Genomic DNA, 27125 nt, shown 5'->3' with positions numbered 1-27125 from the left:
TCCCACTCCTTCCTCCGTGCCTGTGGTGTGCTCTGCATCTTGTGTGCTTCGTGTGCCTTGATAATGTCCCTCTGCTCGATCAGCCCGCCCCGCCGGCGCTTGATGACGTCCGGGCTCACGGGCACATACTGGCCAAGCCCCAGGTCAAAGATGCTGCCAGTCTCCACATCCGCATCCCGGGACCGGGGCTCATAGAGGGCATCAAAGCTGGCAGCACGCGAGACCAGCGCCTCGGCCAGGCCCTCGGGCTCCAGCAGGTTGCAGGAGTGGGTGGTTTGCATCAAGCCGAGTCGGTGCTTGCGCCACGTCTCCTCCTCAGGCAGGGCCAGGACGTAGCGGGGGGAGGCAGCGTCCAGCTCAGCCACCCTGCCCGGCGTGCCCATGGAGCACGTGCTGAATCCCAGCATCCTTGGTGCTGTTGTAGCTCATCACTCTGGAGGGGAACAAGACAGAGAGGGGAGGCTCAGTGGTTTGCTTCATTTGCACCACCTCCCTTTCCCCCAGGTCAAAAGTCCTGTTTCTCCTGGGTTTGTTGGGTTAGACCCCCTCCAACAAGGCACAGGGCATACATTGCTGGACTCCCAAGGTTAGAACAAGGGATAGCACCTCCTGCCTGAGTGATCTCCTCGTCTTTCCCAAACTGGGCAGCCCTGCACCTCTTGAGCCTGTAGCAGCACAGCTTCCTGTAGCTGGGTCACAGCACCATGATATGGGAGAAGAGGAGATTTGAGGCACCCTGGTCAGATCACTCCTTCGCTCCTTCCATTTGGTTGGCCTTTCTCTATGGGGCATTCCTAGATAGAGCATCTATGTCCTACTCCAGCCTCAGATTCATGGGATGACAGACAGGCAGCACTTCAGGAAGCTGAATGTGGAAATATCAGTATGACTTTAAGTCAGGAGATACACATGGGAGCAAAAGGCACAGGAACACTGTCAGGAACACTTTGCCAAGCAATTCTCCTTTGCTAAGCAAAGCAGATGATGCCCTAGAGACAGGAGATGCTCGTGTCTGAGATTATACCCAAAGCCTTGTCATGGTGAAATGTTGTATTCTCACAATGCAATTGCTCCAGGAAGGGCTTTGCTCCATCAGTCCCTGAAATTCCTCTCCCAGTGTTTGCAGGTGATGAAGAAAGAGAGAACAAGAGAAAGTGCAAGGCTGTTAAGCCTTTCCTAACTCCATCCCTGACACAGAAGAAAATAACACATCAAAGAAAAGGAGGATTTAAATCCCCTATTAATGCAGAAAGCGGAGCACATCATCATTTTAACCCCTTCCGAGGGTGTTGTTTGGAGCCACCTGAACACCACCTCCAGAACAAACAGAGAGGTGAAAATAGAGGTTGGGATAAAGGCTGGGAAACACCACACCAGGAGAAAAAATAAATTAAATATAGAAAAAAATCAACAGTAACTGAGGGGAGAGAGCATTGCCTTCATCCTAGTCAAAGTAAGCCAGACATCCCCACACAGCCTGGGAAGGGATGGATAGCCCAGAGGAGCTGTCTCCTTCAGGTCTGTGTTGGTGCACTGTAAATAGAAGGTAGCTAAAATCACCACCAAATTTAAACCTGCCCAGCCCAAGGGATACTCAACCCTTGCCAAGCTCTCCGGAACAAAAAAGGTAACTGCCAGCAAGAGCCTCAGCAAATTAATTAGCACATTGATAAGATGAGTTGGCTGGTCCCACTGAAAGCTATAAACAGATCCTTCACTCCACTACTTTGCTTACCCATGCGACTTTTTTTAGGAACATTAATTACTTTTTCAAGTCAGTTTCGGACACCTTTGTAATATCTCATTTTCAACAACTTCTGCCTTTCCTTTTCATATTGCTCTGCTCGTTCTCAATCCTCGCTTGTTAAAGTTTAACTCTTTGTTCATCTGTTCCAGGTTTCCTTGGGGATTTTTTTCTTTCATATTTATATTTTGGGTTGTTTCTTTTTCTGTGGCTGGTGATTTTTTTGAGTTTTTTTGTTGGATAGTGTCATTTTGGTTTAGTTTTACCTTTTTTTTTTCTGCAGCCCTGTTCCTTTCCTAAACATTTCCTTGGCAAGGACAGGAGGCTTTCATGCACACCAAGCATGAACACTCCAGGTTTCAGCCATGCTGTGGCTGCAGCAGAGCCCAGAGGACAATTAGCCAAGAGCAAATGAGGACACAACCTGAAGGCAGGTCCAGCATCCACACTGAGAATGGCTCCCCTTATGCCTACCAATGCATCTCCCACCAGGCCTGCTCCAGGGACACCAGTGACTTCCAGCCTTGGGAGACAAGCAGAAAAGCTCAAGCAGAGCCCTCAAATGAAACACTGAGAAAGTTCGAGGAAATAAATAGAAATAATTAGCTTTGCCTCCGCCTAAGCAAACAGGGCTCACGCTGCCAGCAGAACAAGCCACGTTCCCTCCGGAGAAGTGACAAGGAGAGAAGGGAGGATGCCAGAACATTTTGTTAAGGAAAGCTTATGAGGCTACATGATAACAAGGGTGCTCGCAGGATGTCACACGCTGGGCACCAAGCACCTGGCATCAGGGCATCTGCCCATCTTCTGGCCTTTGGGCCCCTCCTTACACTGAAAACAAACACGCTTTATTTTTACACAAAATCTGAATTAGTGGGGAAAACACCACATTTGCTCATGTAATTTGGCTTCTGCTGTTTAAATGCCAGCGCTGCCTCTGTCAGTGGGAAACAATTCTGTATGTGCTGCAAATGGACCATGGGGACAGCCAGAAGCACCCACTTCCACACTGGGTTTCCTCAATAACATATAACATGTGTGCCTATCACAGAATGGCCTGGGTTGGAAGAGACCTGAAGGGAAGTTCTGGCCAGGCAGGGGTTGGTCTCTTCTCCCAGGCACTCAGCAATAGGACAAGGGGGCACGATGGGCTCAAGCTCTGCCAGGGCAAATTGAAGTTGGAGAGCAGAAAAAAATTCTTTCCAGAGAGAGTGCTCAGGCATTGAAATGGCCTGCCCAGAGAGGGGGTGGATTCCCCATCCCTGGAGGTTTTTCAACTGAGCTTGGCCGTGGCACTGAGTGCCATGATCTGGTAAAGGAACTGGAGCTGGACCAAGGGTTGGACTTGATGATCTCGGAGGTCTTTTGTAACCCAATCAATTCTATGATTCTATATCCACCTGTATGACTCCCTCAGTAGTCCCACACATGGTTTCCCCACAGGTGACCCCAACTGATGCTCACTGTCCATATTCCTGGGGGAATGACTGGGATGCAATAAGAGCATGTGACAGACCTACACAGGGCTCTGGGCAGCCCCTGCCACCCTGACTACCACAGGAGCAGGGCACATTACTGCCCAGCAATGGTGCATTTGTCTAGTTTTGATACAGAAAATCCAAGGAACTGCTGTGCTGTGATACACGGCAGGCTTTCAATACCTGAAAATGAAGTCTCTAGAGGCTCTTATCTCCCAAACTTCAGTCTAAAAGTAATAAAAGTCAGGAAATTTACTGTTTGCTCCTGCCACTAAGAAATCATCTAGATAAAACCAGGGCCACAGGGCACTGAGAGTGGCCAAACTGAATTAAGAGAGCAGGTATTCAGCTGCAAAAACATTGGCACTTTCACCTACGCAGTGGCTGGGAGCTGCGAGATGCTCCAGCTCAACCCAGGGCATCCACCCAGCTATGTTGACACACCTGGAGCTCACCCCATCTAATGGGGATCTCATTAGAGGGACTGAATCCACCATCCATCCATCCCTTCCTGCCTGGCCACGGCCAGACAAGGACAGAACAGTGAGCACTTCTGGCCCCTTGGTCTGTATATCAATGTGAGATTAAACAAGGCACAAGTATCCAAAGGCAGCATCTTACCCCACAAACCATTGAGAACACAAGCCAGAGCAGCACCCCAGCCACAAACCACTGAGGAGAGCCCTTACAAGCACCAGAACATATGTGATGGAAGAAGAAACACACAGATCCTCTCTGCAGCGTCCTCAAGAGATGCTACACACTACCAAGAGACCCAGCTCTGTTATCTCAACCCCAGCTGTGTGCCACATCCAAGGAATGAAGCCCCAGCAGGCAGGAGACCCTGGAACCTCACAACATGCTTCATTATTTTCCTCTAGTAGCTGATTAACTAATAAAGAGTTCCAGTGAGAAGAGGCTTCCCAGCAGCACCACTGACCTACAAAGAGGAAATTCCTTTTAGGGTTTTTCTCTGCATGTGTGTTTGTGTTACAATGCCAGCAATCATGTCTTTAGCCAAGTAACTATGTATTACTATAATAACTACACTCAGCACTTAAGGCACTGGGTGAGCTCTTTGCTTCCATTATCTGAATAAGCTTCAGCAAAACCCCTGGAGTTAAAGCAGGAACGTTTGAGGCTGTGCTGGTCAATGGGAGCTAACCTTCCCCAGCCAGCACAAGGGTCCAGCACCACAATGCTGAGCTTCAGCACTGCCATGAGCCCCAGGAGAGCAGGGAGACAGTGATCCCTCCCCAGAGAGGGAATGATGAACAAACCCTGGCTATGGTATATTCAACAGGCAGGGAAGCTGCTGGAGTGCTCCAGCCACAGTCCAGCATTCCAGAAGCCTTCCCTGGGGATTGGGGCATGATTTTGACAGCAGCATCAGAGCAAGAAACTGTTAAATATACATATGTATATAAAAATTGTATATTATATTGTGTATATATAGAAAATCTAACTATGAGAGCATCTAGGATGCTGCTCCCAAGCATCTTGGGCACACCCCAAGCCAGGCAGGGGTTTTCTGCTTCACCAGCCCACAGGACATTTCTCCTTCCCAAACTTGGCTGTTTTCCCTGGGAACTCACATGCTCAGATATCTTGGCCTAGTTCCATCCTTCCTGGAGCACAGGGAATGGATATTCCCTGCCACTCCTCCCCTCTACCTCACTAACCTGCTTCTCCCAGGCCATGGGGGCCACTTGATTTTCAAGACTATCAAATGCCATCTGCCTCTCTGTGCTCAGCCATGCTCGCCCTGAACTGCTAATTATTAGTGCTTGTTCAAGGGGAGGAGGAGAGCTCATGCAGAGTGGATAAGGAGAGCACTAAACCTCAGAGAGCTCAGAAGAATTTCAGCGTGGGGCCCATCCAAACAGAGACAGATGGGCTGCAAGAGCGACTGATTCATCCTCGTGGCCTTTTCCTCTCCCGCCACGTGCACTTCCCCTCACAGTGGCAGGGATGCCGTGGTGGGTAAGCCCTCCTTGGGTCAGCTCCAGACCCCCTGGTCCTCCAGCCCATCCAATGGGTCTGTGTGGCACAGTGGCTGTGGGAGACAGCTGGAGAAGGTGTTATGTTTAGTTGAGTCATTTGATACTGAGGAAAGTTGGTTGGATTAACCCCCCTCTCAAAGCCCCTGCCCCTGTCAGGTTTGCAGCAGCTCTGTTGGGAAGCACCAATGCCAGCATCCCTGGTACTCAGTGAGAGTCAGGGCTGCATCCCATGCGTGGGAGCTCTGTATGACACCAGGAACAGAGAGATTGAGATTGGCTCATTTCTCAAGCAGTATTCATCATCCGTTCATATATAAACTCACTGGTTTTTAGGCCTTCACAGCCCAAAACATGACAACAAAAGCCCCTGGAACACCAGCAAAGATCAGATGGCAGAAAGCACAGTTTAGAATATCCAGGGGCTGCTTCAGGCTGGGAGACACCCTAGCACCAGACATCAGGCAATCTTTTGTCTGGGAAACAGCTTTTGTTCTGCCATGATGGGTTTTTTACAGCTGGAGTGATTCTCCAGCAGCAGAGCCCACTCCTCAGGGCTCAGCATTGCTTCTGCTTCTGAGAAAAGATGCACTGAGCCCAGATGGCATCTCCAAAGCCAGCAAGACCTTAGTGGGTGCAAGGGCTCACCTGTGCCAGCAGCTGGGTATCACAGCCCCCAGTACAAGAGCCTTCCTGCAGAGCACCACTCCCAGGGGGATCAGCTTTAGGAATATCAAAACACAAAATTATCTCATCTCCCCTTTAAGAGCAACTGTTAAACAACTCCATTATTATTTATATAAACATACATCAAAGAAATCACCCCTCCATCTCAATCATGGAGAGCTGGGAGAGCCAGAGATTGCCAGGGAAGTGGGATCCTGGTCTCCAGGGCTGGCTGCAGGCAGTGAACCCCAACCCTGAAGACACTTTCAGGGCATGGGCAGGCACGGAACAGCTGGGGTGGCACAGAGAGACAGGCCTCTGTCTGGTCTGACACAGGGGTAGCACCAGGCATGGACAGCAAGGTGTCACAGTGATTGGGAACACCCACCCTGACAAAGAACCCAGTGCTGAAATTTCTTCCAGCAGCACCTTTGAGAAAGTCTCATCTCATCACCTCCTCCTGCACTCCTCCCTGCAGGGCAGGCAGATGTCTCTGCAGCTCGAGGCAAGGCACCCCTCACCATATGTCTACAACCTGCCACCCCCAATTCCAGCCCCACACTATCATCCCAAATTCCCAGGAAGACAGAGGAAATGCAGACAGACAGACCTGAGGGGGTGTGTGCCATCAGCCGTGGGCAGGGATGGGGGAGGTGGGACGATGCCTCGCACAGCTCAGTGTTCCCCTTCTCATACAAGCTCTTCCACCCAGCAGGACCAAGAGGAGAGGTATTGCTCCAGAGCGACCTGCTCTGCAGATAGCACAGGCTGAGCTTGGCAATAGAAATAATCCAGGATGGGAAAGCAAGTGCGATCTGTGCAACAGCAGCATCCAGAACCCAGCAGTGCTTGAAGCTGTACGTAGCCAGAGAGCATGCCCTTAGGAGTTTGCTTTCCAAAGAAGGGCAGAGCCAGGGCTTCTTAAGACAATTTCCAGGCCACCCTCCAGGAATTAACTCTGCTCCTGCACAAGAGCACAGGCTGTTACCCCTACAGAGTTACACTGCCCTCCTCTCTCCACAAGGATGTTCTCCTTGGAAAGGCCCAACAATGCTCCTGGGCTGCCTGTCATTCCCCCAGATGCAGGGCAGACAGACAAAGCCAATGTAAAGCACACCTATGGAAACAGCCTCAAGCTCACAGTCCTTGAAACTGTCCCCTCATCCAGCAATGGGCATGGGGAGAGTGACATCTCCACATCCCAGCCCACCATTCCCTGAATATTTGGTGACCCAAGAGCCAGTGCATGTGGGGAGCCATGGACAGAGCCCCACCACCCTGAGGAAAGCCCAAATTTACAATTTAATTAGCACATAGCAGCAGCAGTGCTGGCTCTGCACATCACAATCCAGCTGCTCCCGCACCCAGGGAATGGGAATATGGGAAGCAGTGCTGCCAAGCCTGGTAACTCAGCCTGAGTTGGCACATTTCAAAGGGGACAAGTGACCCCAAGTGACGTCAGGGTTCAGCACTGGTCCTCATCTGCCTCAGTCCAAAAGCAGCTGAAGAACTGACAAGGTATAGAGAGGAGCAGGAGCTGCCGGCACGAGCCAGGGTGTGTTAAAAGTTGCTGCACGACAGAGAAAAAAAATGCTTTTAAAAATAAATAGAGCAGATTCTGGGATGTGCCGCTGGCAGAAGGCAGCCAGCCCTGGCTCCTTGCTCCAGAGCACCTGAAACACAGCAGCAGCAGCAGGAAGGGGCTGAAAACAGGGCATTGCTGCTGATGTGGGACATCAGAAACCCAGGTCAGCTTGAAACCACAGATGTGAAGAGGATTTGATGTAGATACAGAAGGAAAAACATGGAGGCATTCGTGAAGCATTCAGGTCTCCTGTGCACTGCCCTGGGAGAAGTTTGTACCCCCATGCCAAGGCAGGCTGACCACACCTGGTCCCAGGAACACAGAATAATGAATTGGGTTGGAAGAGACTTAACAAATTATCTAATTCCAATCCTGCCTGCAGGGACACCTTTCATTAGACCAGGCTGTTCAGAGCCCCATCCAACCTGGCCTGGAACAGTTGCAGAGGTGGGGCAGCCACAGCTTCCAGGGGTGGGACAACCTATGCCAGGGCCTCACCACCCTCACAGGGAAGAATTTCTTCCCAATATCCCATCTAATCTTGCTAAAGCTTCTCTGGGCAACCTGTGCCAGTCCATCTCCACACTCAATTTCTTCCCAATATCTAATCTAACCTGTCCTCTGTCAGTTTGAAGCCATTTCCCCCTGCCCTGTCACTCCAAAGCCCCTCTCCATGTCTCTTGGAGCCCCTTCAGGCACTGGAAAGGGCTTTAAGGTCTCCTTACAGCCTTTCCCTCTCCAGGCTGAACAACCTCAGCTCTTTCAGCCAGTTCTCATAGGAGAGGTGACCATGAGACCCAGGAGCTGCTGATTCTGGGCTTCCCAGAGAGTTGCCATGGGTCTGAGTGGCACCTGATGCATCCCAAGCATTATCAGCACATATCCCAATTCTCACTTCATGCTCTAACTTAGAGCTTCTCCAAAATCCCCTGTCTTAGCCAGGAGCTGCCTGCTGGGACATGGCAGGAAGAATACACACATGGCTTGGACTACAGCATAGCAGGAGGATGGCACCCCGTGGCCACAAAATTAATGTTTAACCTGGCAAAGCCAGAGAGAACAAATTCTCATTTCCAACAGTGCCTTCTCCGAGGTGACTCACAAACCACTATGTGTGTCACTGCTTAATAGACCCGCAAAGGTAATTTTGCCATCATGCAAACATCAGCTTCGCGGCACAAGGAGTCACAGCACCCCTGAGAGGGTAAAACAAAGGGATGCTGTAAAGGTGAGAGACAGCAGGCTTTATTCTTCTTTGGCTTGAGTTTCCATTATGTACAAAGACTCACTGAAAAGGTCTTATTGTTTGTGCAAAAATGAAGTCAATCTTTTGCACAGTGAAGAAGGGAAAGGGATAGAGAACAAGTCTGCCCTGCCATGCTGGGGAAGGAAATTCTTCCCTGAGAGGATGGTCAGGCAGTGGCACAGGTTGCCCAGAGAAGCTGTGGCTGTGCCATCTCTGGAAATGTTCAAGGTCAGATTGGATGGAGCTCTGAGTGACCTTGTCTAATGGAAAAGTGTCTCTGCCCAGGGCAGGGGGAGTGGAATGAGGTGATCTTTAAGGTCTCTTCCAACTCAAACCATTCCAGCATTATGTGAAGAACACATGCCGTGTATCCTCCACTGCAGGGTCCTCACCAGTATCTACAGCCACAAAGACAGAGCCCCAAATCACTGCCAAACAGAGCAAAACCATCCTGATTCCACCTTAAAGGAGGAAAAGCAAGTGTTCTATAACCAGTCCTTGTTCACCTCACACACCGCAGAGAATCGACTGGATTTGCCTTATCCTTTTACCTTGTCCTGGCTTGAGCAGGCATGGGACAAATGGACAACGAAGGAATTTCTTACCTGTCCACAGATGCACAAATCGGTCTCTGAAGACCCTTCAGCAAGCAACCAGCTTCCCTGCTGGTTAGGAAACCATGTCCCAGGACATTTGGCTGCTCAGGGGGAAAAGCTTGGACCAGCCCCTCTCCTTCTTCCCATTCCCTGTTCCTGCCATCCTCAGCCACTCCAAACTGCCACATACCCCACAGCTCATCCTCCAAGCCCAGTTTCTCCCTGGGAAATGAATGTTACTGTCGAGCTAAAAAGACCATTTCAGCAATCCTGCTTTTTCCCAGAACTAATAACCTGGCTCAGCAAGCACCCATGCCTCCTCTCCCACCCAATGCACAGACCCCCGGGTACGTTTCAGGGGCCACTGTCCTGCCCAGGGGAGATGACCAAGACCCTTGGGAAAGCCTGGCTCCTTCCTTCTGGCTCCCAGTGACAGCCACACTGGTGGACTAAGGACTGGTGAGCTAAGCCAGCCAGACCACGAGCCCAGTCACTTCACTAAAGTGCCAAGAGAAGGGTTTGCACTTCTGGAAACTATCCTGACAAGAGGACAGGCACAGAGCACAGCATTTTTAGGCACTGCTCTTTTGGAAAGACCCAGCTAGATGGGTGGACTCTTCTTCCACCAGCAACACAGGTCTGCCCCAATTCCCCATGCCAATTCCCCCTCCAAACCACAGCCACAACGGTGCTGATCACCCGCTGTCTGCCTTGCTTCCTTACAGCCAGCAACTCCAGCACCTCTCTTTGGACCAAAGCCACTGCCTTATCAGGCTCCCTCTCCTCCTCAAAACATTTCTTCTTACAATGAGAGCTCATCCAGCTCTGCTTTCCCTTCTTTTATCCATTTGCTACAATTGCTGGCACCGAGCCACGATTGCCTTTCCTCTTTCTCCTCTTTATTTGTGGCATTATTTCATCTCTGCTGTTTCATCCCTCTGAAGCACGTTTCTCAGAATAATTTATACCAAAGCAACCTTCCTGCCAGATAGCTGCTTTGTGGGACACTTAAGCGTAGTGTAAATGAGCTCAAATTAAGGATGAGACTAATTCACAGGGAAGAGAAGGACAGACACAGCCAGGAAAACAGCCTAGCCCCAATCTTCAAGCTCTGTGCTGCTGATAGCTGGAGCCTGGGAAGATCCAGCTGGAAAAGAGCAACCCACATCCCATAAAATATAAAGAATGGTGTGAGAAATAAGATGCACATTAGGTCCAGCCCAGTATCCTCTACAGTCCTGGCTGAGCAGCCAGTCCAGACATGGAAATAGAAGCTTTGCTCTGACCCGAGTGAAGACTCATCAGCCCCATCTCTCTACTGAAATTATGCCCAAAGGCTCAATTAACTCATAACTCATGAAACTGGCCCTATTGCAGCGTGTGTGCTTGGACTTTGCCATATTTGCAAACATCAGCGCTCACATTGCGACACACGCGAACAGCTACTCGTCGGTGGCACCCCCATCCATCCGTCTCCAGGAAGGCAGACAAGGCTCCTCCACAGGCAACACACAGCTCTTTTTACACTGGGGAACTGCCATCTGTAATTTTTAGACATCTCGAGGATGGCTGAGGACCGTCAGTGTGAGACTGAGAGCGTATGTCACTCAGCTTGCAGACACCTGGGGAGTTCTTCTCCAGCATGGCACAGCCACCCAGTACTGCCAGGTTATCTGGCACGGCCCCTCTCCTCACCACCACCCTGCGCCTGCTCACACTGGACATCAGCATTGCCCATTTGCTTCTAGACCCTTGGCAACTCATAAACAGGCAGTGCTATTTCTGGCAGCGTCACTCCCCCTCTCTTCTCTTGCCCACTCGCTCCTTCCTAAATAGTTTAACACCATTGATTCTCCCCTGCCAGCCATCTACCGTCTGCCAGCAGGCTTCAGAGCACCAGCAAAATGCTTGAGCAAGCTGGGGAGAACCAAGAAATCACCCTTCACAGTCCCCAGCCCCCTATCTGCATACCTACAAGTGACGGCAACCAAAACTCATCCTTTCCAGGAGGGTACCATGTTGACACATCCACTCTTCCCAAGCTGGTGCTGATACTCGACTCCCATCCACCATTTTGGGTTTAAACCAGGTCATTTTCTTGCTTTAAACCTTGTTTGTGTGTTAGCTGCCAAATTAACCACAAGTGAGGGCTCCAGTCTTCCTCCAGCGCCTGTTGGTCTGTCTGGAGTGCATTAAAACTCCATCATGCTACACACTAGCACAGAATCACCATTTGGGAATTCAACATTCCTGCCTGCTTGGATTTTACACCCTTCCTCCTGTCTGAAATAGACTGATCAACCCCTACTAGCAGGGTCAGCAATTAATCACTGTCCCAAGCAAAACCAGAAGGTGCTGAAAGCCTGCAAGCACCCAGATGGGAGGCCCCATCTCAGAGGGCAGCCAGTACAGGGTCCCCAGGGGCCACCACCAGGGCTGTCCAGCAAAACCAAGGCTTTCCTTAAAGCAGTGGCTGCCAGGGGTAAGCCTCTCACCTCACCCAGCTCCAAGAGCTGATCCCAGGCTCTATTCCAGAGCTACACAGCACTGTCATCTGTTCTTGAACACTTCCAAACAGGGAGTAGCCATAGGGCCAGAAAAATAAGTGAAGACAACTGGTCTGTCCTGGTGCTTTTTCTTGCCTAAAGTCTCAGAGTGAAACAACTCTAACATTCAGATAGAGAGTAAGCAGGCTTTGTGTCCAGCACTTTGCTGTTCCCTCCGCCCCACCACTTCCCATTCTTGGACACAAGCCCTTATTGGGGAAGCACCAGTTGGACACCAAGACATAAACCTGCCCCATCTCCTCCAAAAATGCCCTTGAGTCAGAGCACTGAGTACCTTCAAGCTAAAACTAGACCTGCACGTGGGCTATTCCCTTTGCCAGCCACAGACCAGAGCAGACTCCTCATGTATGATCCACCTCCCAGATGCATCCTACACCCCCTTTGAATGTCTCCCCATCCATTCCTAGCCTTGCACACACACAGATTGTACCTTGGCTCATTTCCACCACATTCAGGTTTATTTTGCACAGAAAATCTGGCCCCAGAAACTCAGCAGCAAAGCTTGTTAACACCAGAAAGTGCCCAAAGGAAGTGTCAAGCTGCCTGCAAAGAGCTTCCCAAGCTGTCAGCATCCCTGTGGTGCCGGGAGGCAAGGCTGAGATTCAAAGCACAAGACTCAACACAACCCTCAGCAGCCAAGTTGCACCTCTGGTGAAACTTCTTGGATGCAAGAATAGTCTATAAGGATTTTAGGCTCTTTCCAGCCACCTAAAGTGTTGAATCACCCTTAGCTTGCTGTGGGCACTAGAGGAAACCTCAATTCCAAGAGGCAGGGGTCTCCCACAGTGACCCAATAAAGAGTCAGGAGCTGAGCCAACATCTCTGGGTCAAGCCCCATTACCTACAGGTAAAGGGTTTTGATCTCTTCTGAAAATCCAAGTGAGCAACACAGATGAGGACCACAGCACTCAGCGCATGCCTGCGGTGCACTGCTTGGTCCAGATGTGGCCCAGCACATCTGGAGCACTGGAAGCAGCATTACAGACACAGACCTCACTGCACAGCCTAAGCCTCCCAAATAAGCTTTGACAAAGGACGCTACACACCAAGCATTGCATCCTCTGAGAGAGGTTTGGGCACTTTCCACATCCCACAGGAGCTGTAACATGAGGTCAGTGCAGAGGGTTTCTAAAAATCCCAGCCTGCTGCGAGATGTGGAGCACCTTGTAAGTACAGCCTGCTTGAAACGGCTAACGGATTGCACTTATTCCAAGCTTGCTACTTCCATATGCCAGGGGAAAAAAAAATAATAAAAAAACCTCCACACCAAAGCAGTGATGATAAATTTCTAAAGCTACTGTAGCAAGGAGGGGAAAAAATAAAACACATAGAAAAAGCAGCCTCATGGCATCTCCCAGAAACTCCCCTGTGCTTTGAATGCCAAATTATTAAGTAAAAAGGAAGAAGGGAAAAAGAAGCACTTCCATAATAGATTAGTATTGTGTACAGAAGTACAAGAGTAACCACGGTCTCTTGCCACTGCCATCATATTCAGCATTCACTATAGCAGCTTATTATTTAGAAGTAAAATCTCTACCTTTGTCCCTAGGTCTGAAGGAGGGCACAGAATCACAGGCTTCCTGGGGAGAGTGGGAAGAGTGAAGCCACCAGGCTGTCACCTAAAAGGACTTAACTAGGAGTGGCAGCAAGGACAAGAGTTCACCCTAAACCCGACAGAACTGACACAATTTCACCCTTGTGGCTGGGCTTCCCCAAAGGCGATGCACAGGGATGCTCAGGGCTCAGACATGTCCTGTGCAAAGTGCCCTGTCACAGAGGTGTGTGGCTGTGAACAAGGGGCTCAGCCACCTGCCCAAACCTGCATGGAGGCTCCTCAGCATTGCCAGGGCCAACTTCGACCCAGCCATAAGTTTTCCATCCAGGAAAGCCTTGGGCAGCAAACCACTCACCCCAGCTGGCCTCACAGCAGCTGCACAGTCCCAGAACACTCACAGGGTGCAGGAGGGGAATCCATGGGTGCTCACCTTGGGCTGCACCACCCACACCTATGGCAGCTCCTTTCATGGCTCATCCAAACATCATGGTGTCCTGGAACTCTGTACCAGCACCAATTAGTCCTCTCTGGATCGAAAGTGATCCTTGTTAAAAATAGGCTCTGCATCTCTGACTCTCCCAGCTCACACAGGCATCATCACCTTGGCCCCAATATGGCTGATGCCAGTGGCACATAACAAACCCCTTGTCCCATGCTGGGGAGCAAGAAAATCCCCAGCAGCCCAGGAAGGAAAAAGCAGGCAGGAGAGTTGCAGCATTTTGGCTGGAACAAGCTCTCCTTCCTCTTCCTTGTGGGATTCCTCCATGCATTTTGCCAGCATGCACTCTCCCAGGCTGGGAGAGAGTTATGGTGGTGCCACCCACCAACCTGCTCCTTTTCCCATCTCCAGCATTCAGATAAGTCCAGCCCCAGTGCAGGGATGCTCTGGCTGAAGCTCAGCCCCCTCCACATCCCACCGTGGAGTTAAGAACATGATGCCATCCCAATACACCACAGTGTGCCCAAGGGAACCTACAAATCTAATGATATTTTTGTTATTTATGAAACCCTGGTGTTTGGAAGTAGGAAATCAGAGAAAATTCTGCTCAATCCAGAGGATGGGCTGGCCAAGCCCAATGCACCGTGCTAGAGAGTTGCAATCCTGGTTCAGAACTAGACAAGCAGCAGTGCCTGACAATTCCCACAGCACACCCAGCCACTGAGGCTTCAGAGAAAACACACACCAAGCAAGCTGCTGATTTACTGAAGAGCCCAGAAAACAAGCATGATGTGGAAAACCATGAGTTCAAAGCCAAGGTGAGAAGCACAGTTGTTTGGCATTAAGAAGATGAAAAAGGAGGCAACAGCATCTTCAACCCCACCAAGCATTGCTGAGAGGCCTCCAGAACAAAATGTTCCCCAGCCAAAACAAGATCAGACCAGAAGTCCCTCGCAGTCCTCCCTCCTTGGCTATAGAATCTCAGAAAACAGATAGACCTGAAAAAGTTAGGACAAAAACTGCCAATGTTTTTTATCTCATTTTTAGACCACAAGCTAAAAGCTTTATATGTTTCTATACCCCAATGTGATGTTTATCTCCTTGGCTGGAGGAAACAGCACGATATTGCAGCCCAGAGCATGTAGCATTCAACCCTTGAATCCACAAACCTACAGACACCTCCAAAAAAGGGGAGAAAAGGGATTAAAACCCAAACAAATACATTTAATGCAACCAGTGCACAAAGAGACCTTTTCAAGTCACTCATACCCTCCAGCCATTTGGAAACACATTAAACACCCCAAGACAGCTTTTATATATTGTGCTGGGAACCATGAATGACCTGAGGGAAGTGATTTGTCTTCTCCTCACAGTGATGCACAGCAATAGCCACCGGCAGCTGGGTGATTAAACATCGGCAGTGCAGGAAGGCCCTGGCATCACACAGGCAGCACTTACTGCTGTTGGCCACATCCACCTGGTCAAGCCTTGGCTAGAGAAGCTCCACATGGAGGCAGCAGAGGGGAAGGTCTTCTCACCCCACCGTGCCAGTGTGAGGTAGCCCACCACAGCAAAGCAGCACCACCTGGGCAGATGGAAACATTTCCAATGCATAAAGCAACAATAATACAAGGCTGGTGAAGGGACTGGAGCACAAGTGCTGTGGGGAGAGGCTGAGGGAGCTGGGGGTGTTTAGCCTGGAGAAGAGGAGGCTCAGACGTGACCTCAGCACTGTCTGGAACTGCCTGAAGGGAAGTTCTGGCCAGGTGGGGGTTGGTCTCTTCTCCCAGGCACTCAGCAATAGGACAAGGGGGCACGATGGGCTCAAGCTCTGCCAGGGGAAATTGAAGCTGGAGAGCAGAAACAAATTCTTTCCAGAGAGAGTAATCAGGCATTGGAATGGGCTGCCCAGAGAGGGGGTGGATTCCCCATCCCTGGAGGTTTTTCAAGTGAGGTTGGCCGTGGCACTGAGTGCCATGATCTGGTAAAGGGACTGGAGCTGGACCAAGGGTTGGACTGCATGATCTCGGAGGTCTTTTCCAACGCAATCGATTCTGTGATTCTACTGATGTTCCACAAAGGCACAAGACAGGATGATCAATTCCTGGTGCAGCTTACTCATGTTTTCTAATAGCAAGAACCCAATATCACTTGGAAGGAAGATCTGTCAAGCCTCAGTACTTACTCTGTAGCTCCAGGAACCACATTCCACTTATTTGCCAAGTCTAGTCACCTCTAATATTAAAAAAAAATCCACCTGAATTATTAAGAGAACTGATGAATAACAGAGAGATGAAAACACCATAAGTTGCTCTCTCCATTCTACCCAACCTGATTTTCTAAAGCATTTAAATCTTTGCTTTGACTCTGCCCCTGGTGCTGGGCACTCCAATCACAGTGAAAGTCTTTATTAATAAAATACATATTTGATCCATCAGAGCAGCTTCAACCTTTCTTCTCATTGCTTCACCCCAGCTCTCCTCCATTGGCACTGCAGGTAGGACATTCCCTTGAGGATGACAAGCCTGGAACATCACACATACATGTGTATACACCTGCTTTCCCTTCTCCCCCTTTTCCAGGTATGGAGAAACATGTAGCAGCATCCCAGAGCTCCCTGCCCTGTCCATGTCCCCCCATGCCAAGAGGAGCACAGATCTGATGAGGACTGACCCCACTCCTTGCTTCCATGCAGGAACGACAGTGGGAATTGCCCTGGGAATTGTCCCCATCCTCATCACGCTGCATGCCATTCCCTGAGTTATGGAGCACTCCAGCAGCACCCACACCCCTGGCAGCAGGCAACACCTTCAAGATGCCGAGGTGAAAGCATCACACTCTCTCCTCCATCACCTGCACCCCTGGGAGAAGCTGCTTTGGAGATCCACAGCACAGCATCTCCCCATCTCATTACCCTTTTCTGAAAACCTGACCCAAGAAATTTGCCTGTTTTGGAGCACTGGTGGGACAGGTGCCCGAGCCTGCTCTCCAGGAGCAACACCACAGCCCCAGCAGCAGTTCGTGTTCCTGTCAAGGAAAGCATCCACACCTGCAGCTCATTTCCCAGGGTGAACTGCACAGTGCAAATGATGAGAACAGAAAAGCAAGATCACATGCAAGAGCTTTACAAATTAAAAACAAAGGGAACAGCCTTTGGGGAAGAGACCGACATAATTAAAACATTAATTCAGATTACAGCTTTTGCTCTGAGCAAGCTCCAGTCACCCAAAAATCCCAACAATGGATAGTTCCAGGTCTGAGCCCAGCTCTGATCCACAGCCCCATCCCCTGGCACACAATAGCTCACTCCACCACCCCCTCTCTGGGGCAGAAGCTGTAAAACCACCTTCCTCCAGAGGGAATCACAGGGAAAACAAGCTCCAGCTTTCAAGGAGCAAAGAGGAAATTAAATACCTGGAATAACAAACAGGAAATAGGTGACAGCTTCAAGGCTAATAAACCCTCCCAGCATTTCTAACAACCTTCAGCATGAGCAAAACAGATAAAGTGACTAAAACAAAGTCACAACAGTCACAAGAAAGTCGAGTGAGACATGAGAATGACTAAGTTTTGGCAGCTGGCTGGAAACAGGCACTGGAACAGAAAGCAGGCAGAGCATCTCTGCTGCTCAGCTCCACAGCCAGCTGTAACTTGGCCACACAGTGCTGGGAGGAGGAGAACATCTTTCCAAAGGTCTGACACAAGGATCTGGACCATGACCCAGTGAGAGAATGGTAAAATCCTGCAGCAGAGTGAGAAATTCTCCCTCCAAGACCTTTAATAACATATACACAAGCACTGACAGCCCAGGGTGTGGGGAGGCAGCCAGTTCAGACTGGCTGAGCAAAGAGTGTCAGCTCCAGGAGTTGCAGGGGGGGGGAAAAAGTCCCAAGAAAGGGAGAAAGAAATAAGTCAGTTTATCTGCTGGAAAATGTCTACTCCAACGTAGCAGACATGCTTCATTTCAATTCTGCTTTTTATATCACATCCACCAGAGGAAAAACAACACCAGATTTAAAAAAATGTCTTTCAAGCCTAAATCCTCCAACCTTTGACTTCTATTCTAACATGCATCATCACATTAGGACATTTTTAAAGCTTCTACTCTCTCCTCACCCTTCTTACTTGTTCTCATTAATTTGCCTGGTAAAAATCAGCTTCACTCCATAGCAGGATTTTTACTTCCACCAAACTGCTGTCTGTGGGGCTGGGGACAGCTCTGTCCATGATCACCAGACTACACCCTGGTTTATCATGCTGGCTGCCCTTGGACTCCTTGGATCACCACACTGCACCACAAGGAGCTTTTTTCCCCCCCTTTCCTTGCTCAGCACCAGCCCAACACACAAGAAGGCATTTCAGGGCATCCTTCATTCCCTGTGACACTGGGAAGTGCTTCAAGACCCAGCATCACTTTTGATGACCCAGGAGGTACAAAGGGGAGAGCTCTGGGACAGTTTCTGGGATGAAAATTCTGGGAAAAGTGTGGCTGGCAGGGGAAGAAGATTCTCCCAAAGCTCAGCACCCAGAGAAAGGGAGCAGGAGAGGGTTTACAAGAGAGCAGGCAGTAGGCTGGGGTTAAGTTATAGGTTGTAGGATGAGTGGGGTCAGAAGCAGGTTGGAAGGGGATAAGAGGAGCTGCACAGACAGATATGAAAGCAAGTGTGGCTGAAGAAAAATGCTCACCTGCCAGGACGAGATTTCCACAGCCACTGGGCTCCATCAGAACAGGGGCACTGCACCCATCCATCCCCAGGGCAGCTGAGGAGGGAGCAAGGCTGACATCCAACCCATTCCTGCTGCCTGTCCATCCCATCACTGACCCTGGAGACACTCCAGCTACTCCCAAGCAAGGAAAAGGGCTGAAGGACAGGCAGGGCTGCATCACTCTAGCAGAGACACCAGGGACCTGGGGCAGCCTCCAGGGAAGCACCAGCCACTAAAGATGGTGTAGGTAGGAAGGAATATCACTGAATACAGAGCAAGGAGGACCAGGAGAAATCCATATAAACCATCCATAAATCCCCACAGTGTGGAAAAGCCACGTGAACACCATCTCACCAGAGGACAACAGAGAAAGCATCAGCCACCATACACCAGCAGAGAGCAAGAGATCACCCCTCTTCCTCCTCCTCCCAGGAATCTGCCACCCTGGAAAAACCTGCCCAGCTTTTGCATTCTGCAAACTTCAGATCTAAAAATAACACTCAGTGCAAGTGACACATTTTGAGCAGAGCCGGCAAGTGGCAGCCCACAGAACCAGACTCACTTCGCATCAGGGACAGGGTTTGTAAACAGAGCTTTTTTAAGGTTGCTTAGTAAGCCATGATCAAACATCCAAAGCCATCATCACATGGGGCAGAACTGAAGGGGGGACCCAATGAGAGAGGAAAAATCCCATAGGGGAGGATAGGGTGGGAAAAACTCAAGAGCTGGACCCCTTTTTCCAACATATCCCAGATGCCTCAACTCACACATGTAAGATTTTAAGATTAAGAGTTTCTCATCCCGTATCATCTTGCAGGAGGGGTCCCAGCTCCAGCCATGCCCACAGCACCAATACTCTCCTCACCAGTTGCTTCCAGAGAGAAAAACCCCCTACTTATAGGGAAAGCAGAGGTACAGTGAGAGCCAAACAGACCACCCTGCTGCTGCGGGGCTGTGCACCACCTTCCAACCCCCCAGGTAGGCAGGGTGTGATCCTTCCCTGGCTGCTGCAGCCACTCCCCAGGGTCCAGCATGAGTGTCAGGGCAGAAGGAAGAGTCATGCCAACTGCTGCTCAGATAATCATGGTAATTAGCCACCATCTTGAGCAACTCCCATTAGTTACAGCCTGATTTTCTCAGGCACAGTCAGCGCATGTGGTTTCAATTAAAACTCATCACACAGCCGACTTGGAAGTACCACTGCAGCCCACCAAAGGGCTCATCGAGGACACAGGAACATGCACAAGAGGTCCTCCTTTCCTTAAAGGATCTGGTTTAGTTAACTTTAAACTAGATATGATTTCCCAGTCCTGCTTAGGAAACCTCACTGAGCACAGGATGACTTTGAAGAACAGATGCTAGAGGGGAGAGGTTTGCATTTTTCCCACCCAATACCAGGATTGGATCCATATTCTGAGAGTAGATGAGATGGAATTTCTCCCCAGAGCAATGACTATTTGGTCCCATCATCCCATGAATGCCCATAAGACCCACATCCCACAGCAAGCAGCTTCCTGCACCCTGCCCAGGTTTTGGGGAGAAGGATCATTGCCTGCACTCCATCAGGGCTCTTTACTAACAGTTCCAGGTTGCACAGAACCATCCACCCTCCAGCACTGACCTGTAAAAAAATCACACGTGATGCCTCAACACCAAACCAGCTGTCCAGCGTAGATCAATGTGCTAAAAGCACTCACACTGGTCCCATTTGGAGGACACAAAGCAGATGGACTCAGGGTAACAAGGGGTTAAAGCCCACCTTCTGCCTGCAGCTTGGAAAAACACGGTAAGGGAAATGTAAATGCTTTGCTGAACCAGAAAACTTCACAAAAATATTAGCCACAGCTTTGGCTCTCTCCAGGGACATGCTCACAGGGGTAAGGCTCAGCATCACCCAGGCCTGCCTACACCTCTGCACCTTTCCAGCTGGTTTGTGCTTATTTATAGGCAGTAGTCCTCAGTGAATAATGGAAGGAGATGAAGCTCAACCTCTTCCCCTTGACAACTTTGAGGTTTCTGCTGCCTTTTCTTCAGAAATCAGGCTCCAGCATCTCTAGCATCTTGCCAGTGCCAGGAGACAGGCTGTACACCAGGAGCTCAGTGTATTTTTAACAGGATCCCCCATCCCCTGCTTGCTAAATGAAAGGACATAGAGTGTTTTAGCACTAAAGAGACAGAACAATAAACCTAAGCCAGACTAGGAAGCACAGATGCTTGTGGATGGCAAACTGGGCAGCAGGACTCGGTGCCTCCACAGAGAATGGGTGCTCCAGTGCCCGCACTGCTTTGTTTAAACAACTGCCTGGAAAACCCAGTATTTGATTTAAATCCACAAGAGGCAGCCTCTGAAGCAGGGAGCACATATCCCAGCAGGGAAAACACTAAAGATAATGCTTATCTGCTGAAGAGGAGGAAAAACAACCCTTCTGAATCAATAACTAACACAGCTGGACACGGTTGGAGGGTCCCCTTGGCCTTGGAATGGGAATCACAGGGAGAAACTTCCCCCAGCAAAGCAGGGTGGGAACCAGCCCCCCATTTTGCAGATGCCAGATCACAACATCACAGGGGGATTGTGGAATAATTGATGCCAGGCAACCTCTGAGCTAACATGCTGCTCAGAGCAAAGTCAGGATGATGCCAGAGGTATTGGAAAGGGAGAAAGCCCAAAGCTTCTGCCCCAGGAGCCCCCAAATCCCACCTGCCCTGCTCATTTCTCAGCCTGACAGAGCTCAGCAGCCTCTCCCTGGGCACGAGGCCTCATGCCTGTGACTAATGGTATGTTTTGACATCCCTGAAATACTCCAGCACTTCATTTCAGCCACAGGGAGCAGGAAGGAAGGAGGGGTACATCCTGGTGGGGAGCCGGCACTGAGAGGGAAGGGCAGGAAGAGCTTTGTCAAGAGCAACAGGCAGGGATAAAGCAAAGCAGCACAGAAAAGATGCAGGAGAGAACCAAGGGGTGGGTTAGGATCTGGAAGGCACCTGGGGAGCCTGTCTGACCCCCTCTGCTCCTTGCCTGTGCCCTTCCTGGAGCTGCAAGGCACTGCATTTATTTATCATCTCTTCTCCTAATCACACTGTTTGAGTGGGAACACAGGGATGCACCACTAAATCCCAGCAAGCCAGTACTTGGTGGTGAGGGATGCAGGATCACCTGGGACACCATCCTCCTCTTTTGGACTCTCTCCAGCAGAGTCAGGAAGGTGACAAACAATGATCCCTGGGGAGGTTAATTAATGAGCATCTTCCCTGTGTTTAAACGGTCACCTCCGGCCCCAGGGGAGCCAGCTGAGACACAGCCCCAGACTCTGGCAGGAGAGCAAAGAGCATCCCAGCCACCAGCTGAGCTGCTGGCCACAACCATCTGCCAGGCAGCAGCACCGGGGAGAGCAGCATCCGAAGCTATGGGGGGAAACTGGCTCTTTTCCTGGCAGCTCTTGTTCATCACCAGATGCTCACAATGGGGCTCAGACAATCCTGCTGCACCCCAGGGGTCTGGGGAGAGAGAAGAAAGCTGCCTGATAGGGCCCACATCACCACATATGGTCCCCAACGAGACAGAGGTGGAGAGTGGAAAGCTGGCCCAAACTGCACCCTGCCCTGGGGAAAGTGGCTCAGCACAACACCAGACTCACCCAATCCAGCAAGCAGAGCCCACTTAGCACCAAAGAAGAACCATCCCCCAGACTGTGTCACCCCGGTGTTCACCCATCCATTCCAGCCATGAGCATCCTCAGTGGCAGCCACAGATCAGCCTAAGCCTGGGATGCAGAAAGTGAGCAGAAACTCCAGCTGCCATAACCAGAGCGCCACTTTTAGAAGTTTTCTCGGGTCACTGTGAGCAAGGAGCCTATCTGGCAGCAGTAGTGGTGCTGGGGGAGAGGTACGGGGACTGTTTTCTCTTTTCAGCTGCCACTAAAGTCATCAGTGTGGCTGTGTGTGAGTGATTCACACCAGTGCATGAAAAGTCTGTGAGTCACACACTGGATGTAGTGGGTGGGTGCATTGACTCAGCTACACTGGGATGGGGCACAGGGGGCTGCAGCCTCACAGGGCCACGAGGACAGCCTTGTTCACACAAAATCAAAGGCATCACTACCAGGATCGTATACACGTGGTCAGATCCCCAGCAGTGCTCTCAGAAACATGGATGAACCCAAAGGAGACTGTGTCTCAGCATCAGCTGTCACCTGTCCAAAACAGGTGCCAAGGTGCAATAGGGACAGGCCAGGCTCTCCCTCATCCTTTCACTGGCAAAACATTTACACTGCCCTATGCAACAGCAGAGGATGAGGAAACCTCTGAGTGTTCAAAGGACACAAATACATCCCAAACTACAGAGAACAAACTTTCCAGGTACTCCAGAAATATCAAGGAGTGAGGATACTCAGCCAGACAGCAGCAGAGACCAGAAGGGAGCTCAGTGCTAGGGGATAGCCTGATGCCACCACCACCTACTAGTCCTGTAGTTTCAATATATAGTCCTCACATCCAGGGGAGCTCAGCCCACCAGCACAGAGATCTGCAGTGCTGCATAAACACTTTGGGGAGAGGGAGCTGAAGAAAACCCCTCCAAAACACACTCCAGTTGGATGGCACTCAGTCTCCAGGTACTCAGCAGGTGGCAGCTATGCCCCAGCCTTGCCAAAGACACGAGCAGCAGCCGAGGCTGCGAACGCATGGCTCATCGTGCTGACAGCGCCTTCCATAACGCTGCTCCTCGTCTGCCAAACAAGCCCAGCCATGGATCTGGACCAGCCAAGAGTGTCACCACATCCCACGGCATCCTGAATCCAGAGTCCCCCATCTGCAGCACAGACCAAGCCCAGAGAGCAGGATGAGATCACTCACACTGGGGGGATGTGCCCCATGGGGGAGAGCAGGGTGGTCCAGGGTACAAGTAGCACTTGTCTCTCCAGGATCATTGGGGAAGAGTTATCCCTGGCCCCGCTCCAGCCGTGCAAAGAGCCAGCAAGAGCCACAAGCACCAAAACACATGCTCTGCAATGCAAGAGCAGCCAGGAAATCTGAAGGAACAAGGCAAACAAACCCTGATTTAGCAGACCACTGCCACAAGCAACACCCAGGCAGAGACCAAATTCAAGAGCAGCACCCAGATCCACAGAATGTGGGGACTGGGTGCAGGTAGACAGCACAAAATGAAGCACTGGGTACCCACGGCAGGAAGGGGAAAGGAGAAAAGAGTTCCTGCACATTTAGGAAGCCCTGGGCTGGCAACTGAAGGAGACCACTGTTGTCCTGCATCCCAGCCAGGGCTCCCCAGGGCACCCAAGGCAGGGGAAGAGAAGAGGCTAACACCCCAATCCAGCTTCATCCACCCATCCATCAGGACATGAGGCTGGGCAGCCCCTCGAAACAGGCCCACACACACAAAATCCTTCCTGAGGGTGTAAGGACCCCTGGAACCCCCAGCCCCCCAAACCACCTTAAGCAGAGAGCTGTGTCTCCTTTAGTACAAACTTTGTGAGAGCCGATCCCCCTCATCCCACAAACCTCGGGAATTTGAGGTGCTGTCCAAAAGCGCTGGTGGAGCCCCTCGGTCCCCCCAGTCATAACCCACCTCTGGCTGGTGGCAGCCGCCGGCTCCTTCCCCCGCGCTCCATTCCCGGAGCCCCGCGCATCCCGGCGAGCCGGAGAGACAGAAGGGAGGGGAGGAGGTGTCGTCCACCGGGAATCGCTCAGGGAGAGAAGGGAGGAGGATGGAGACAGCCCCAACTGCTGTCTCCCGGCCGTCCCCAACAGGTAGCAGCGAGTGGGGGTTGGGGACGTGATGTCCCCACGGACTTTGGGAGAGCGAGCTGGAGCTGCCCAGAGCCACCATCCCGCTGGGCATCGCTTACCTGGGGAGAGAGGCATGAATCCGGCCGGGGGTTATTCCAGAGACATTATTTGTAATGGAAAAGGGAGGAAAAGAGCCGCGGGGAGGGAGGGAAAAAAGGGAGGGAGAGAGATGAGAGGAGCAGGGAAGGAAGGAAAGGGGGAGGGGGGAAATAAAACGAAATTAAAAAAAAAGGGGGGGGGGGGGGAAATAGAGACAGCTAAAATCTGTCTCCTGCCCACACAGTGGAAAAGAAATTTCTGACAATCGGAGGAAGGGAACTCGCACATAAACCAGAGGGGGCAGACGGGGAATAACAAAGGAGGGAAGGAGCCGAGACAAAACACAACGGCACCTGTCCGGGCACACGCCCCCCGGGGTAGGGACGGGGCACGCAGCCTCCTCTCTGCCCACCCAGGCCAGCAGCAGCATCCAGAAACCTGCAGCCCGACCTCCTTGATCCCACGCATATCGGGGCTGGGACTGTTAGCGAAGGACCCACACATTCTCCCAACTAGCCCGCGTTGGTGCTCCCCGACCCCTCTCTCACAGCCCGAGTCTCCTTTCTGCACACACCAGAGGATGGTGACCCTAACCAGCCAAAACACTGGCAGCCGTGGGGACGAGGGACACAGATGCATCTGCCCCCCTCCAGACCAGCCAGCAATTGATCCCACGGCACCCAAGAACTGCCAGCAGGAAAGGGTTGTGTTTCAGACCTCCTTCTAAATCACTTTTTCAGCCCAGTTTGCACAGGTGCAACCCCACAGCTTCTGCTTGGCCTTTATTTTGCTTTCCCAGGCAGCACCCATGGGAAACTGGAACTGAAGGTGCAAGGTGGAGGAGCTAGAGGTGATCCAGGCTCTCTGCATTTCAGTCAAGGACCTCACAGCAATAATGCCAAGGGACTGCTGGTCCAAAGAAGCCCACAGCACTTCCTATAGTCTCCTTTAGCATGGGCAGAGAGGAACCCTGGCATGGCACAGCCCAGCACAAGCCTAGATGGTTTGCACAGGAACCCCTAAAATCTTGTCACTGCTGGCTTCTTTGACTACCCACGGCAGCCTTAACCAGGGGTTGTTTGGGTGGGCACAAACACCCCACACCTCAATGCCCTCCAAGCTTCTACCTTCCACCACATCATTCCTTTGCATCCCAGCAAACCTACACCTCTTGGCAGCATCCTGGACTTCTTAGGCTTCCAGGCCTGGCCATAAAGGCTGCCCTAAAGCTGCCCCTTACACTGAGCCCAGGCAAGTGCTGCTGCAGGGCACACAACCCCACCCCTGGCACATACATCACCTGCATGGGCTGGCAGCACCACAGGTGCACATCACACAGAGCCAGGGCACCAAGTTATGTTCCTTTTGTTTTGCCAAGACACCACACGGCTCTGCAGCACCTCACTGGCATCTCTGGGGCTGGGAAAGCAGCAGAGCTAGACACCCAACCACCCCCCTCACAGGGATGCCCACTTGTGACACACAGCCTGGGTGCTGTCTCTTTAAAACCTTCATCCCTAAATCTGAATGAAGCTAAGGGAAGAAAATCCTGGAGATAAGTGCTTCATTTAAATGTCTCCACCAGCAATCCCATTCATTCATGCTCCTGCCCCAGCATGCTCCTGCCAGCACCTCAGAAAGGAGGCAGAGAGAAAAACCCACAAATACCCATCCTCTTTGGGATGGATAGAAATCCCTCTGCCAGGGCACTGCACACCAAAATCCAGCCAAAGCAGAAGGGTACAAATGCTGCCAGAGGCTCCACTCATGTCAACAACCCCGTTCTTCACTGTTTCTCCCATGTTTCTATGAGCTGACACTGGTAGGTATGCAAATGCTCCCTGGGAGGGTGCAACCTCCAGCTCCCCAGAGAAGGGGCTTTGACAGTGTCTCACACACAGCCCTGCCTGTGTGGTGCCCCCAGATTCTGCCCTCTGTGGCCTCTCTGCAACTAGGACATGCTCCAAGACCCCTTCCTCAGTGACAAACCCAGGGTCTTTATTTAAATATACATATATGCTGTTACTTGGGGACCAATGATGCCTTTGATTCAGATGTATCCATGGTTACCTGCTCACAGTGGGAGCAAGGGGTTAATTGAACTCAGGGGGTTCACTATTCATTCCCCACCCCCACAGCCCTTCTGCCCTCTCAGCAAAGCTGCTCCCAGATCCCCACTAATGCAGCACAAGGGGCAGGAGAAGAGAGGTTCTCCCCTAGAACTCATTACATGAATAATTTTGTCAGCTCCGTGGATGATTAGACACGAATGCAGATCAGCTTCCTCATCCTGAAAGAAAAGACAATCCCGATCGGTGTGGAGACGAAGCCAAGCATCTCCTCCCACCACCCAGAGCCAGACAGGAACGAAATATGGAGAGACAGCATCAGGAGCAGCACTGGCATCCCAGTGCTGAGCTGCTGTCGTCTCAGGGGAGCCAAACAGCAGCAGCGCCCACCCACCCACAGCATTCCCAGTGGGCTTGTAGGAGCTTCCCTTGCCTGCAAGTGTCCAAAGGAAAGGTGAGTGCCTGGAGTGCAGGTTAGCAGCCTGAGTTGCAGGCTGCAGACAGAGCCAAAAAACGCAGAACTGCAATGCCCAGACAAGCATCTTTTGCATCCAAGTATCCAACTTTGTGCAACCCCAAGCTTTGTGAAAGCACCTGCAGACACCTGAGTCTCTCATCCAAACCCAGCA

The 27125-nt window shown here is 51.1% G+C and overlaps 1 protein-coding gene across 1 annotated transcript in view; it reads right to left on the bottom strand.

Moving 5' to 3' along the window:
• The window catches only part of CACNA1E (calcium voltage-gated channel subunit alpha1 E), a 131705-nt gene extending 107172 nt beyond the window's left edge, over nt 1-24533 (bottom strand). Inside the window, exons 1-2 of the mRNA XM_071565743.1 lie at nt 24448-24533; nt 1-433 (exon numbers count right to left, since the gene is read on the bottom strand). Of these exons, the coding sequence (XP_071421844.1) occupies nt 1-407 (407 nt within the window). The 5' untranslated portion in view covers nt 408-433; nt 24448-24533. The remainder of the gene's footprint in view (nt 434-24447) is intronic.
• Nucleotides 24534-27125: the final 2592 nt, after the last annotated feature.

Source organism: Pithys albifrons, chromosome 10 (genome assembly GCF_047495875.1).
Source record: "Pithys albifrons albifrons isolate INPA30051 chromosome 10, PitAlb_v1, whole genome shotgun sequence".
Classification (NCBI taxonomy): Eukaryota; Metazoa; Chordata; class Aves; order Passeriformes; family Thamnophilidae; genus Pithys; species Pithys albifrons.
This window is presented reverse-complemented; position numbering and strand designations above follow the sequence as displayed.